General features: G+C 40.7%; 1 protein-coding gene across 1 annotated transcript; it reads left to right on the plus strand.

Annotated features, from left to right (window-relative positions):
• Positions 1-7015: 7015 nt before the first annotated feature.
• Positions 7016-12203, plus strand: slc2a11l (solute carrier family 2 member 11, like; the record flags this gene model as incomplete). Its single annotated transcript, XM_079289401.1, has 12 exons — positions 7016-7069; positions 8699-8801; positions 8909-9090; positions 9193-9313; positions 9408-9537; positions 10188-10309; positions 10902-10909; positions 11002-11112; positions 11350-11451; positions 11580-11655; positions 11765-11892; positions 12024-12203. 12 exons carry the CDS (start codon positions 7016-7018, stop codon positions 12201-12203), a joined length of 1317 nt encoding a protein of 438 aa, XP_079145527.1.
• Positions 12204-13129: the final 926 nt, after the last annotated feature.

Raw genomic sequence — 13129 nt, forward strand, 5'->3', positions numbered from 1 at the left:
TAAAGCAGCAGCCGGGTACCACAGAGCACCCGACGAAGGGCGTTACGGTACTTACGGGAGGACAGGACCGCTGCATGAATAGACCCATTTCGGCTCCGGTAGAATGTGAGCGGAGCCTCCGATTGGGCAGGGGGGGACCAAAACAACTGCCTCAACGTCATGAAAAGGTTGCAACCATGAGATGTGAAGCCCAGCCTTATTTAATCAGGATCGACAGTATTACTGCTTTGTGATTTTTAAGATCATACCTTACACCTTTAGAGAGATCTGAACTTGTATTTTTGTTTTTAACTTTTCTGAAACTGCAGCCAAAAGGAGAGTGAAAGAAGAGAGTATTAAAAGTGTAAATTGAAAACATATAAAAGGTGTGTGTCTAATTTGTACTGCTATTAAATAACAACTTAAGTACACAACTCTGCATTGTGAGATAGGTGCCACAGGTGTGATTTATCTTTCGCACACAATAGGTATCAGCCAGGCCAAGGCTAATCATAAATTCCTGACTGATTTCCCATTTATTGCCTTCATAGGAAACACACGTAGCTCGCTATCACCGCTGATTTACACGGTGCCGACTCCATTCAGCTCGTGGGCCGCTGACCATGTGATCGTGCAGGCCTGTAGCACCTGGACAGGGCTCGTGTCTGCAGCAACAGACTGATGTGACCGCTGGTGGCTTCGTTATTAATGGAGTAGAAGAGTTATATCACCCCGAAGAAATACAGCCAACTACCCGAGATTGAGCAGCTGTGGAGGCATAAACCAAAGGATGCAACCCAATCATCCACACGTCCTGGCGTATGCAGCAGCAACACATTAAGTCTTGGACTGTTATATTGGAGTTATGTTTTTGTCTATTTGTAAGGGGATTATGGTTAGAGCTGCGCAGTCTGCTCACACGGCTTTCCTCGCTTTCCTCGCTTCAGTTGCATTGGAGTCGTTAAGTTGTCTCTCTCTGCATCACCCACGAGACCAGCAAACAACAATAAAGAATCGAAACAACTGCAAAGTTGCAGGGGACGAGTTTACAATGTATACATGTCGTGTCATATTGTGACCATATTGTCATATGTATTGTTTTTGAATAGGACTTATGAATGTGTTGCTGTTCGCGGAGCTGGAACTAACTTCAGCACCGTGGACAGCTCCACTCGCTCATTGATCACTACCAACCCTTTAATAAAACAAGCCCTCTGCACAGGATCGCAATGCGCACTTACTCCTGATTGGCTGGGTCCACACACCACGTGACACCCTTACTTTCACAGCTTTTTTTTCTTCTCTCTGTGCATCCAGTGAATGAACTCAGTCTGCATAAATTCAAGCCACGTATCTTCAACAGGATGGACACGGTATCCTCTCCGGACGTACACGTTATTATTGTGGGCGGGGACAGAGAGAGAGAGAGAGAGGAAAGAGCGCCGGAGAGTTGTTCATTTAAGCAGAATGGGATATTTCTACACGGTGTTACGATACGGGGATGCATGTTTTCCAGTTATCTTTAACATTGCACACAAAATAGTCTGTATTTTCCCTCATTTATGTCATGAGTTTCTTCCCAGTAATCTAATCAGAAGCTTCATAATCACCATCGAGGCTCACCGGCAGTTATGAAATTAGTTTTAAGGAATCTGAAAGTTAATAGAACTTTCATGGAGATAATATCCATCTATCTATCTATCTATCTATCTATCTATCTATCTATCTATCTATCTATCTATCTATCTATCTATCTATCTATCTATCTATCTATCTATCTATCTATCTATCTATCTATCTATCTATCTATCTATCTATCTATCTATCTATCTATCTATCTATCTATCTATCTATCTATCTATCTATCTATCTATCTATCTATTTATCTATCTATGTGTCTTACAGCACAAAACCTCGCCTTTCCAACATGAGCATACATTATTGTAAAACTGCATGGCAAAATAACTCATATATAGATAGATAAACAAGAGATATCGATCTAAGATGAACCTTCATCGTTAAGGTCCCAGGAGTCTCCTCAAGGCCAGTTATTCATCACTCAGAGAGATTGATGATCAATGCACTATAATTAGTTGAAGTGCATTCATAAAAGTCCGACACATATCATTCCGTTATGTTCTGTGCTGGTGTGTGTGGAGCTGCTTTGTTGCTCCCCTAGTGGTGGAAGCGACTGTGGAGACTGACATGTCTCATTACTGTAAAGGTGTGTAGAACCATTGTATTGAGGCGCTGGCTCACAAAGGGGATTCATTCATCTACAAATGTTACCCTTTTTAGGATAAAACCATCTCGATGACATGTATAGAAGAGACAGGTCAAATCCCACGTGCAATGCATGAATGTAAATCACATGGTATGAGAATCACTAAGATTAAAATGAAAAAAAAAACATTTTGAGATATAGATTCACATTTATTCATTTTTACTCTGTTGGCTGAATCCTATTGGATATTTATTGTAGACATGTAGCCGTAGATGTTAGATGCGTTTCTTGATTAGAAATGTCATCTCATTCCCATTTGACTATAAATGTCATTCAGATCAAGTGCGGTTTTAATCCTGCAGATAATAAAACGATTGTTAGGCTCATGAATAAAAAGTTTGTTTCAGAGTTGTGAGCCTACAGCCCTCTCTCGCTTTGTGCAGCTCTCTCTGCCACCTTTCTGGCGTACCTTGAAAGGGAAACATAATGCTGCCTCACACAATTACAGCATCTTTACTCCCCACCTCCACGTGGACCTACAGGACTGTGTTTTGATCAGTCTGACAGGTAGAATAATGTGACGTGAGGCAGGTAGCAAAGTTCCTCATAGGTTGACACAAACAGCCTCTCAGGCGTTCAGCAGTCAAGAACATCACGAACATCCTTGACCTCAATAGCTTCTTCCTGAGGGTTAAGGCGTTTTTTTACCAACCTTTTTACTGCAAGTCTCTTCCATATAAAATAAAACACACAGACAGAGGTTCACTTCAGTACATAACAACGTTACCACTTGTATTTTCAGTGTCTCACATTCATGTATATGAATCCCATACTCTAGCACTAGAGAGGACATAACGCTTCACACGATATAATATATAAATGTATGGAATCGAACGTATTTTATAATTCATTTGTTTCAATTATTTAATAAAGTCTCATTCAGTGCAATTTTCTCAGTCACAATCGGTCACCGGCCTCTGTTTCTTGCCAAGCTGTATCTAAACTCTCCGCCATATTGTTTGAATGTACACATCAATTGGATGTGTTTTCAAGAGTCCAATGCGCGCAATCCCTTTGCAGCATAACTGAGGCCGTCTGTGTCTGTGACAAAACTTCCTGCTTGCAGGTCTTGTTTCAATTTAGTAACTTCAATCTGATAAAAAATGTAATGGTCACATAGCTGTTTGACAGTTTGAAAGTTATATGGACAAATATTCACACCATGCACTTGCAAAATAAATGATTCAAAGACAGAAAAAGCACCAGAAATGTTAATCTTTTGCTTCATGAAAATAAAGTGAAATAATGCAGAACTGTCATGTCAGCTCCGTCTTGACCTCAATGGTTTGGTACAACGCCTCTCTCATTGCTGACACCGAGACAATCCATCAGTCGATGGCACGTTCCATTTGGCCTTCACTCATGAACAAAACCCCAAGAAACTGTTTTCCTTCACTTGGGGCAGAAACACATCTCCAACCTGGAAGGAGCAATCCAACATTTTCTGGCAGAGAACATGGCCTCGGACTTGGATGGGCTGACGTCCATCTCGACCTGATGAAGCAAAACAAAGTCAATGCATTCCACGACTGCTGCCTCCGCATATTCCTTGATATCTACTTGCCTAACACGATCTCCAACGATCACAGCACAGCAAAAAAAAATGAATTGAAAAAAATATTAGAAAGCATTTGAAGAAATAAATAACAAACAAGGCGGCAATGAAAAGCAAACAAGACACATAACAAATTTGAAATAAACTGATAAAAAAAGAAAAATACTTTCAAGTCCTTCTGGACTTCTGAGTGTATTTGTGAACTTGTACTTTGATCCTTCCGTTCCCCCAATCTTTTACCAACAATCCAATGTCACCCGCCTCCAGTGTGCTGGAAATTAATTGAACATGATTTATTTAGCTTTGAGTCATATGGACACTTGATACCTGACTTGAGTGAGAAACTATCCACCAGCATTCTGCACCTGTTTTCACTCCGATTACTCCTCTAATGTCCCTGACACCTGAATCCAGAGGGCTTCAAGGTGCGACACACCTGACAGAAGAGCCGTTTGTGCTGAGCTGGAGATTTACTGGCAATCTGGTTTAAGTGCCACACTCAAGGCCACGATGGTCAGGAATACGACATGGGATTTTGACTCTCAGGTTTCCAATCTATTTTGATGAGCAGAGTGATAAATTGCTGTTGTGTTGGTTGATTGTGTATTCATGTATTATTTGTAATATGAAGAATGGGCAACAAGCCTGCATGCATGGGCAGATATTCACAGCTTAATTGGTCCGTCTGTCTTGTTACTTATTAAACACAAGTGTGTCTGATGGCCAACTGGGGATGAATGTATCGCATGAAGCGAGGAAGTGTGTTTACTGATTGCTGACAAACTGACAAGTCTGGGTGCTAAAAACAACTTGAATGATGAAATGAATGTTATTATTATTATTAATAACATCAATACCTACTAAATCCTTTTAGTAAACCTGCTTTGTCTTCAGCAGTATCAGTCGTCCTGCCACTGGAGATTAGAAAATGTATCTAACATGACTTTGAGGACAGATTTGAAAAGCTCTGCTTGTATTATCATTGGATTTTGTGTTTGACAAAGATAACCGAAATTTGCAAATTAGAGTTACCAATGGCATTGCTCAGGTTCAAGCTAAATGCTTTGAGCACAGGTGCACTGATCAGGGTTCATCCCCACGTCTGACATCGATCTTTTTTATCTTTACTGCTTTACTTACTTTACTTTTCTGGTCTACAACCTATTATTAGTCCGTCCCATCATCCACCCAGATGAGAAAACAACACTTCAGCAGACTCTGGCAGCTGGATGATGTTTGGAGAAAACAAAGGAGTATGTATGCACATCTGTCAAAACTCACATAAAACCATCGACGTGAAATTAAGCTTTTCCAGACAAGTCTTGTAAATTGTTGAATTTTGAGTCAGACAACTAGACTTCTGTCCATAGCCAGCAGGAAGTTAGCTTAGCTTAGCATGAAGACTGGAAACAGGTGAAAACGCCTCACATTTTTTTTGTATCGACACTTATATCACACCAAATGTAAAAACGTCAAGTTGTGGTTAAACGGGGGGTTTGTGTTGCAGTGGAAGATATTGCATCGTACACGTAACTCCAGACATAACTTTTGAAGCGCTTGTAGGTTGATTTTTTAAAACCTTTGGACAAAGCAAGGCTAGCTATGTATATGAGCACATACAGGGTATAGCTACAGGGTAGCTTTCCCCGGGGCCTCTATGCATTATGCTAAGCTAGGGTAATTAGCTCTTGCTACGTTAAAGAGTTAAAGGAGTTGTCTAAGCATCAGTTCGTATAAGTCCCCCTGCCTGGACTGCAGTTCACACTCAGATAATGAGAATATATTGAGTGTGTGTCTGAACCTGAACAGCTCCTTGTAAAGTGAACCTGTCAGCCATTCATTATTCATCATCAAGCAAGCGTTGCCATGACTCTCTGTCTACTTGGGAGGACCGTAGGAGTTTGGCACGACTCCTTCTAAGTGTCTGTTTCGGCTGCCAAGTGTTTGTGTGATGGCCTGAAGAAAGAAAAAAAAGACGTCGGACTCAGAAGCCATGCAGAGAACATCGGTCCAACTGCTATCTCATAGCACATTTAAAGTCAATACAAGAGGGATGATGTTTTTGGCAAACTTTGATAATGTGCTTCACTGAGATTTTTCACAGCAAGCATTCATTCGTTCATGCAGAACTGTGTCACAGCTGGATTTCTCCTGAAAAAAGTACTCATCAAATTTTGAAATGTCAAAGATGGCTTGATGGAGCTTTAACCATTAGCTATACCATATTACAAAAAGGTACACTGTGTTTAAGGCAAGACTATGAATGCTAAGATCACATCAAATGCCATTTTGACAATTGTAATGGAAAAATGAATAACAGCTCCCATGACAATGCTGAAGCGACATTTGTCTCGTCTGTCTCCAGGAAGGTTATGAAAGAGTGTAGCAGGCTGACTTCAATAAAGACGTACTCCAGTGAGTAATGTTGCATTTTTCATGAAGCGGGGGGGCTCGCAACAGATAGAATACAACAGAAATATATCGACGGTCACTACAGCTGTGCTGGCTGCTCTGTAAGGCTGTACATAGGCACAGCAGTCTTACAAATAACAAATCAAATGTATTAGTGTGGTGCTTCGAGCAAAATTGAAATGGAAACATCAACATACTAACATGCTCACAATGATAATGTCAACACGCTGATATTCAGCAGGTATACTATTTACCATGGTCAATCAGCTCACCAATTACCACAACACCACATGAGGACATGTTAAACAGGTAGTAACATATTCATCCTACATACCCACATAACAGGGAGAAGCTCAGTTCAACCTAATGATGAATTTTTACCAACAAGAAACACATTCTCAACACAAAGCAACTAAATGAGCGGTGCATGTGAGCATAGTGGTGCTAACAATTTTGCTGCTTCTTGCTACTTGCACACACACAACATGTCATGTCTTCATGAAAGCAAGACTCATATTTTACCAGTATATATCTTAACACTGTATCACTGTATGACCAAAACTCACTGAGCGAGGAAGAAAACAAACTTCCATGGTGAAGTGAAGCAATTATGTCTTGACTTTGACGTTTTGTGATCAAAAGTGGTGTCCGAGGGCATATCAGAGCTTCTACTGGCCACAAAATGTCTCCGGATAATTTCAGAGTCAATTCCAGCCAAATGTAACTGTTTGCATTCTTCCTCCTGCAACATTGAACAGCCTATCCTCAGCCACCCATGTGACAAAATGGTTTGTGCCTCCATCAGGTGGATGATCCGGTGTACTGCACTCATCCTAAAGGTTGGTTGTCTTGAAATGGGAACATGTCTAGGAGGTCTGATTAACTCATTTTCAAAACAAAGCCAAAAACTGTTTCATTTAGATGGGATTAATAACCTATGGTGACATGTAACTGAAATTAAGAGTTTTACAGTTACCCGAGAAAATGTCAATGTATCCAAACGGCCAATTTTAAGATTCCGCCTTAACAAGTAAAACCTTACCAACTTTGCTATGCCTCACTTTATTAGCATCCATCTGTGCACAGGTAATGTTCAGATATTGTGATACAGTTTCAGTCACTGCGTGGTCGATGGGAAGCTTTAAAAAGAAGAGCACACACATCTGTGTTTTGCTCAGTGTGAGGCCTGACAAAGACTCCCAGCTGCTCAAAAGAACTTCAATCCAACAATGAAGTTGACGATGTTCAGCTGACTTGCAGTTGAACAGCTGGTCTTTGTGTACATTGTTGTTACTGATCCAGATCTTTGTCAAATGTGCAGTGTAAGGAGTTTTATACAAGTGATGTAACTTTGTCTGACATTAGCAGCAGGCTAAAAAACATCAAAAACAAAATCCTCAACCTCATCGAGGGGCTGTTTTGTCTTTTAGAAATAGGATGGCGTAACTTGTGGAGGGTTGGATCTTGATATGATGTATCAGTTTCACAACTGAGGATTTCGCTTGGCTCTTTTGTGATGCAATTCCAGGCTTTTCCATTTCCTTTTGGTTTTCAGTGGCTATAAAACCAGTCATCCTTCTCCCCTGCCTTTGGCAGGTGCAGCATTTACTCCAGTTCCCATTTATAATCAGCGTCTGGTCTCACTTTACCCTCCCCAAACACAATGAAGCACATCCCGATATTTCTCACTCTCATCTCGGTGCCCTAATTATTCTCTTTGTTCTCTGTTGTTTCCCTCACTCCCTCACTGAAGAAGCAGGGTGGCACTTTTTAGCCTGTTCACCAGGATGTCTTCATGTGCCTTATCAGACGCTTACGGGGATTCAATCAACCCAGCACTTCTAGCACCGTTTACACCGTGAGAACGAGCCAGTGTGGAGACTGAAAACATATTTCCAAAAGGAAAAGACAATATGCAATGATTGTTCCTGCGATTCTCAATGATGTTGACTACTCAAGACAAATCATTATGAAAGTGAAAGTCAACTCATAGATATAGCATTAAAGTGGAAGGATTTATTATCCTCCTACCTGCACAAAGAAAACGTTATATTAGTTTTTTGCATGTTTTAGCCATGTGTTGAATGGATTACCATTCAATTTTGTACACATATTCATGATCCCTTGAGGACAAACCCGAGAGACTTTAGTGATCCTCTAATCTATTTAGTACGGTCTGCGTCAGGTCTTTTATCAAACAAAATCCTGAAGCAAACAAATCCACACAGCAATTCTACTTGCACGCACGCACACACACACACACACACACACACACACCATAGATTGTATATAGTTAATCATTTCAGTGCGAGTTAAACATCCTCTGCACCAGTTTATTGTGGACTTGATTTGAAAAGACTCCAGACATGACAACAACCAGACCTAAAACACAATACTTATCACTCCTGGTAGGTAAGATTGAAGATAACATTTATCATTATAACTGTTCACATGTTTAATTTCTGCAGGTAGACAGCCCCATTTTAATTGCTGCCATTTTTGTCACTGGCATTGGTGGGACATTTCAATATGGATTCTGTGCATCTGTGATGACCTCCCCCTCTGCTGCAAGTAAAATACAAAAAATAAATCATGGTGAACTGTCTTAACACACCTGTAAAGACGACTCAAAACACTCGATACGCAACATTACGTTTGCATAACTAAAATGAAACCACGAATGCGATTATTGCAGTTTATAAAGGAGCTGGTGAACCAAACATGTCTACAGAGATACAGTGTCTCCTTGGACCAGTGGCAGCTCTCTCTCATCTGGTCCTTCACCGTGTCCATGTTCTGCATCGGGGGGTTAGCGGGGTCGCTGGTGTCCGGTCAGCTTCTCTCAAATTTTGGCAGGTCAGTGGGAATGAACAGAAAAGTCAACAAACCTACGTTTTAGCTTTTGTTTCCTTTTTGTTTTGGCCTCAGGGTTTAACAGAGTCTCCGTCTTCCTGTCCCACAGCAAGCAAACCCTTTCGTTTTGCAATTGTGTGGCTATGGAGCTGTGTTGATGCTCTTGAGCCAAAGAGCCATGTCGTTTGAGATGATCATTGTGGGACGAGTTCTCTACGGCATCAATTCAGGTGAACCTATATTTTTTTCATCCTTTGATTTCTTTGTCACAGTATTTTTACATTACTTACTCAAAATGTATGATTCCCTGTTGTATGCCTCTAGGAGTCAATCTTGCAGCTCACACCATGTACGTTATTGAATGCGCCCCCAAGAACCTGCGAGGGATGGTGGGCGTGACCCCCGCTACCTTCCTCTCCTTGGGCAAGTTCAGTGGTCATCTGCTGGGGACCAGGTGAGGTGGCCAGCGTCATGGATACTGTAAGTCAAGTAAGGGGTTGGGTGGTAGGTTCAAATGACAGCTCACATGTCTCATGAAGACCCATTGTGTGTTCTCTGTAGGGGGGCGACAGGGAGGAAATCTTGTATGCTGCACAGCACATTTTCTGCAAACTCTTAAGAAAACACTTAAGAATGTCTGTTTTGGGAAAATAACAGTATTCCTTGTTGATATTTATAATATAAGTTGTAGGGATATTGTTGATTGCCATAAAGCTTGCCTGCTCACCCACTGCAACATTACTTGGCATGGCCTGTTGAAGTCACCCCATAAAACAGTGTGACGAAATGTCTGACCAGAGTTGATTGTCAACCATATTGACCAAACATTCAACATAGATTTTGCATTTTAGCCACAGACCGTCCACCACTTTGATCCAGGCTGGATGAATAACTTCTGTGATTAGTGACTAGGCCGTATAATGTTAATATTATTGATCGGAACGATGGACTGAAAACTGCTAAAATACGACCAAGGATGTACTACCCCTTCAACATGGGTCTCTTTTAAAAGAGACAAAACGCTTAACCAGTGAGGGTTTGTGTGCACGTCATTGTATTGCACTGTAATAGCTCAATTGTTGCATAATGACATTGCCCTTGCTGTGAGTTGCTTGGTACACGGGAGAGGTGGCCCTGGCTGCTTGCATTTAATGGTATTGCAGCGTTACTCCAGCTCACCACCCTGCCCTTCCTGCCACAGTCTCCCAGCTTTCTGCTGCTAAAAGGTCACTCAACCAAAAGTGAAATGTCAAAAGGACAATTTGCAATTTACAACAACACCGAATCTGCCTTTTTTGTCGTTTGTGCAAATGAAGTAAACTAAATACCAAACAATGAATTACCTTAGTAGGATGGTACACTTCCAGCTGTTTCCTCCTGTTTCTGGTCTTTGTGCTAAGCTAACCTCCTGCCGGCTGTCGTTGTAGCTACATATTTACTGTGCAGATACGAGAGTGGGATCAATCGTCTCACTTAAAAAAACGTCAAACAAAAAAAGACTTTCAGTTTTCATCAGGACACCCTGAACCCTGATGAATCTAAATGACTCTTATTTCGATGTACACACATGCCTCTTATTCTTACATTGCGGATGTCTATTTGATGAGTTTTGAATGATTTGAACAGTCAAACCGCAAAATATGGGGACCAAGCTCAAATTGGAATTAATGCTTCATTTTCCACAAAAGCCCCACTTTCCCATTCCAAGCAGACCAGACTTTTAAATGAGGGTATTTACTTTAAATAATATAAACATGACAACACCCCACTACCCGCCTCTCACTGCACCCTGCACTGAAACCTGTTGTACATGTTTAGATAAAAAGGTAAACTAGGAATGTGAACGTATACATTTCAATATTTAAGGGGCTTTCAAATGAACATGTGATTTGGTTCTTATTCAAATACATCTCTCCAGGTGTACCTTTATTCCTTTGATGTGTTTCGTGAGGCAGGAATCCTAGAACACCATTTACGTTACGCCAACATGGGAACAGGGCTGTGTGAGCTGGCCACCTCTGCAGTCTGTGTAAGTTTAATTTATTTACATCTATGACCATCGGTGAATTTTGAGTATAATATCCCTTCGACATGTTGACTATAGATGTCCTGCTTTTCTATTTACTTTTGTGATTTAGGAAAACAATTATGAAACAAAAACCTTTCCTCTTCTCTCAAAGATGTCTCCATCTGTGATACCTGTCCCAATGTATAGTTAGAGCTCCCCTCTGTGGTTGAATGCTGTAAATGTGCTTTGATATTGCAGTTCACGATTGTCGAGAATACAGGCAAGAAAGTCCTGCTGTTAAGAGGATTCATGAGAACGTCTGCAACACTGATCCTTCTCACCGTCACTCTGAACCTGCAAGCGAGTCACCACAAAACAAGACACTGTTAGCAGCATGGATTTCTGCATATTTTGATGGTTAACAGATGACGAGTGATGGACTCAAATAACCCATAAACTCAAGCAAGCCAACTGTTCATTTTCTTCAGAGTCAGTTTTCCTGGATGCCGTACTGCAGCATGGTCCTTATTTTCTTGTTTGTTTTCTTTTTTGCCGGGGGACCAGGTATGTTTGTCACTCAATATCTTATTTATCAAGGATTTCCATGTCAGTATTCAACAATGGCTGCATCTTACTGTAGTGTATACATCTCTCCTGTGTTCTTGACCCTCAGCTGGAGTATCAGCTCCTCTTCCATCTGAAATGTTAACTCAGTCGTTCAAATCGGCTGGAAACACCTTGGCCTGCATTATTATCTGGACACTCGTGTTTTTGATGGGGATACTTTTCCCTTTCTTAGTGGTAAGCACATTATTATCTACATGAACGAGAGGCCAGTAGACACAATTATTCATGATCATTCAGGTGAACTCAGAATGAAATGCTTCACTCAATCTGATTCATAAATGTCCCCAAACATGCTTTCTTTCCAGGAGAAACTGCTATACTTTTGTTTTCTCATATTCCTGTTTTTCTGCTCCACCTGTGCGCCGTACGTGAAGTTTAACGTCCCTGAGACCAGGAATCTGACAGCGCTGGAGATTGCTGTGGAGTTTCAGAGGATGCGCTGTAAATCTGGAGGAGAGAGATCGCAGAGCAAAAATATCCGCTGAACAGAAACTCGACGGAAACCGAACAGACGACACTAAACTGTGATCATTTTTTTGCCTGGTCATGAAGTTTCAAAGGGCAAACATTTAGCTTGAAGAGGTCATGTTATATCACAAAGAGATGATTTAAATTCAAATACAAGATAAAGCTCATATAGTTTAATCATATAATTACAGTCAATTTGATAAAGTCAGCTATGTGAACAATGCAGCACCACATTAATAAAGGTGGCTTCACTGTCTTTTATGTCTGGTCTTTCTTTCTGACTGCTTTCATTGTGACATTATTTTGCGTGTGTTCCTTTGTGTTTCAGTGTAAACTCTTATTTTTAAACTCAGGCAAACAACGCGTGTTCATCTTTATCTTTGGTTATCAGTGGGGTCTCCATGGTATATGCTCTGGCTAGTAGTTTGTGTTTACAGCTGGCTGTACTGCTTTACCCTGAAGATCAATAGCCTATTTTAATAACTGTCATCATAAAATACATGTTATAGATTCGCAACACTATCAGTTTAAACACCTTTGCATTTGTTATTATAATCCTTTATTATAATATGTAGTAATCTTACAACAACAGTACATGCCGAATACTGTAAAGTGCAGTTGGTTAATAACGTCATTTTTAAAATCATGCACATATCGGTCCCTGTCCACAAGGGCTCACAGACACAAACAGTGGTGAAACAACAGCTGTCAGAAAATGCGATAACTTCTTACATAAAATAGTACACTGTAAAGAAAGAACGTTGTCTCCAAAACTTAAAGAAATAAACAAGTAAAAATAAAGAATAACTTATCAGACATTAAGATGTACAAAGTGAAGCCTTTAAATCATCACACGGTGAACAATAAAACACAAGATAGTCTTCAATCTCCCCTAAATCAGCAAAGCCTTTTCTCGTGATATCATGAAGACAGGCCTTTGAAG

This window comes from Melanostigma gelatinosum, assembly GCF_949748355.1.
Source record: "Melanostigma gelatinosum genome assembly, chromosome: 18".
NCBI lineage: Eukaryota > Metazoa > Chordata > Actinopteri > Perciformes > Zoarcidae > Melanostigma > Melanostigma gelatinosum.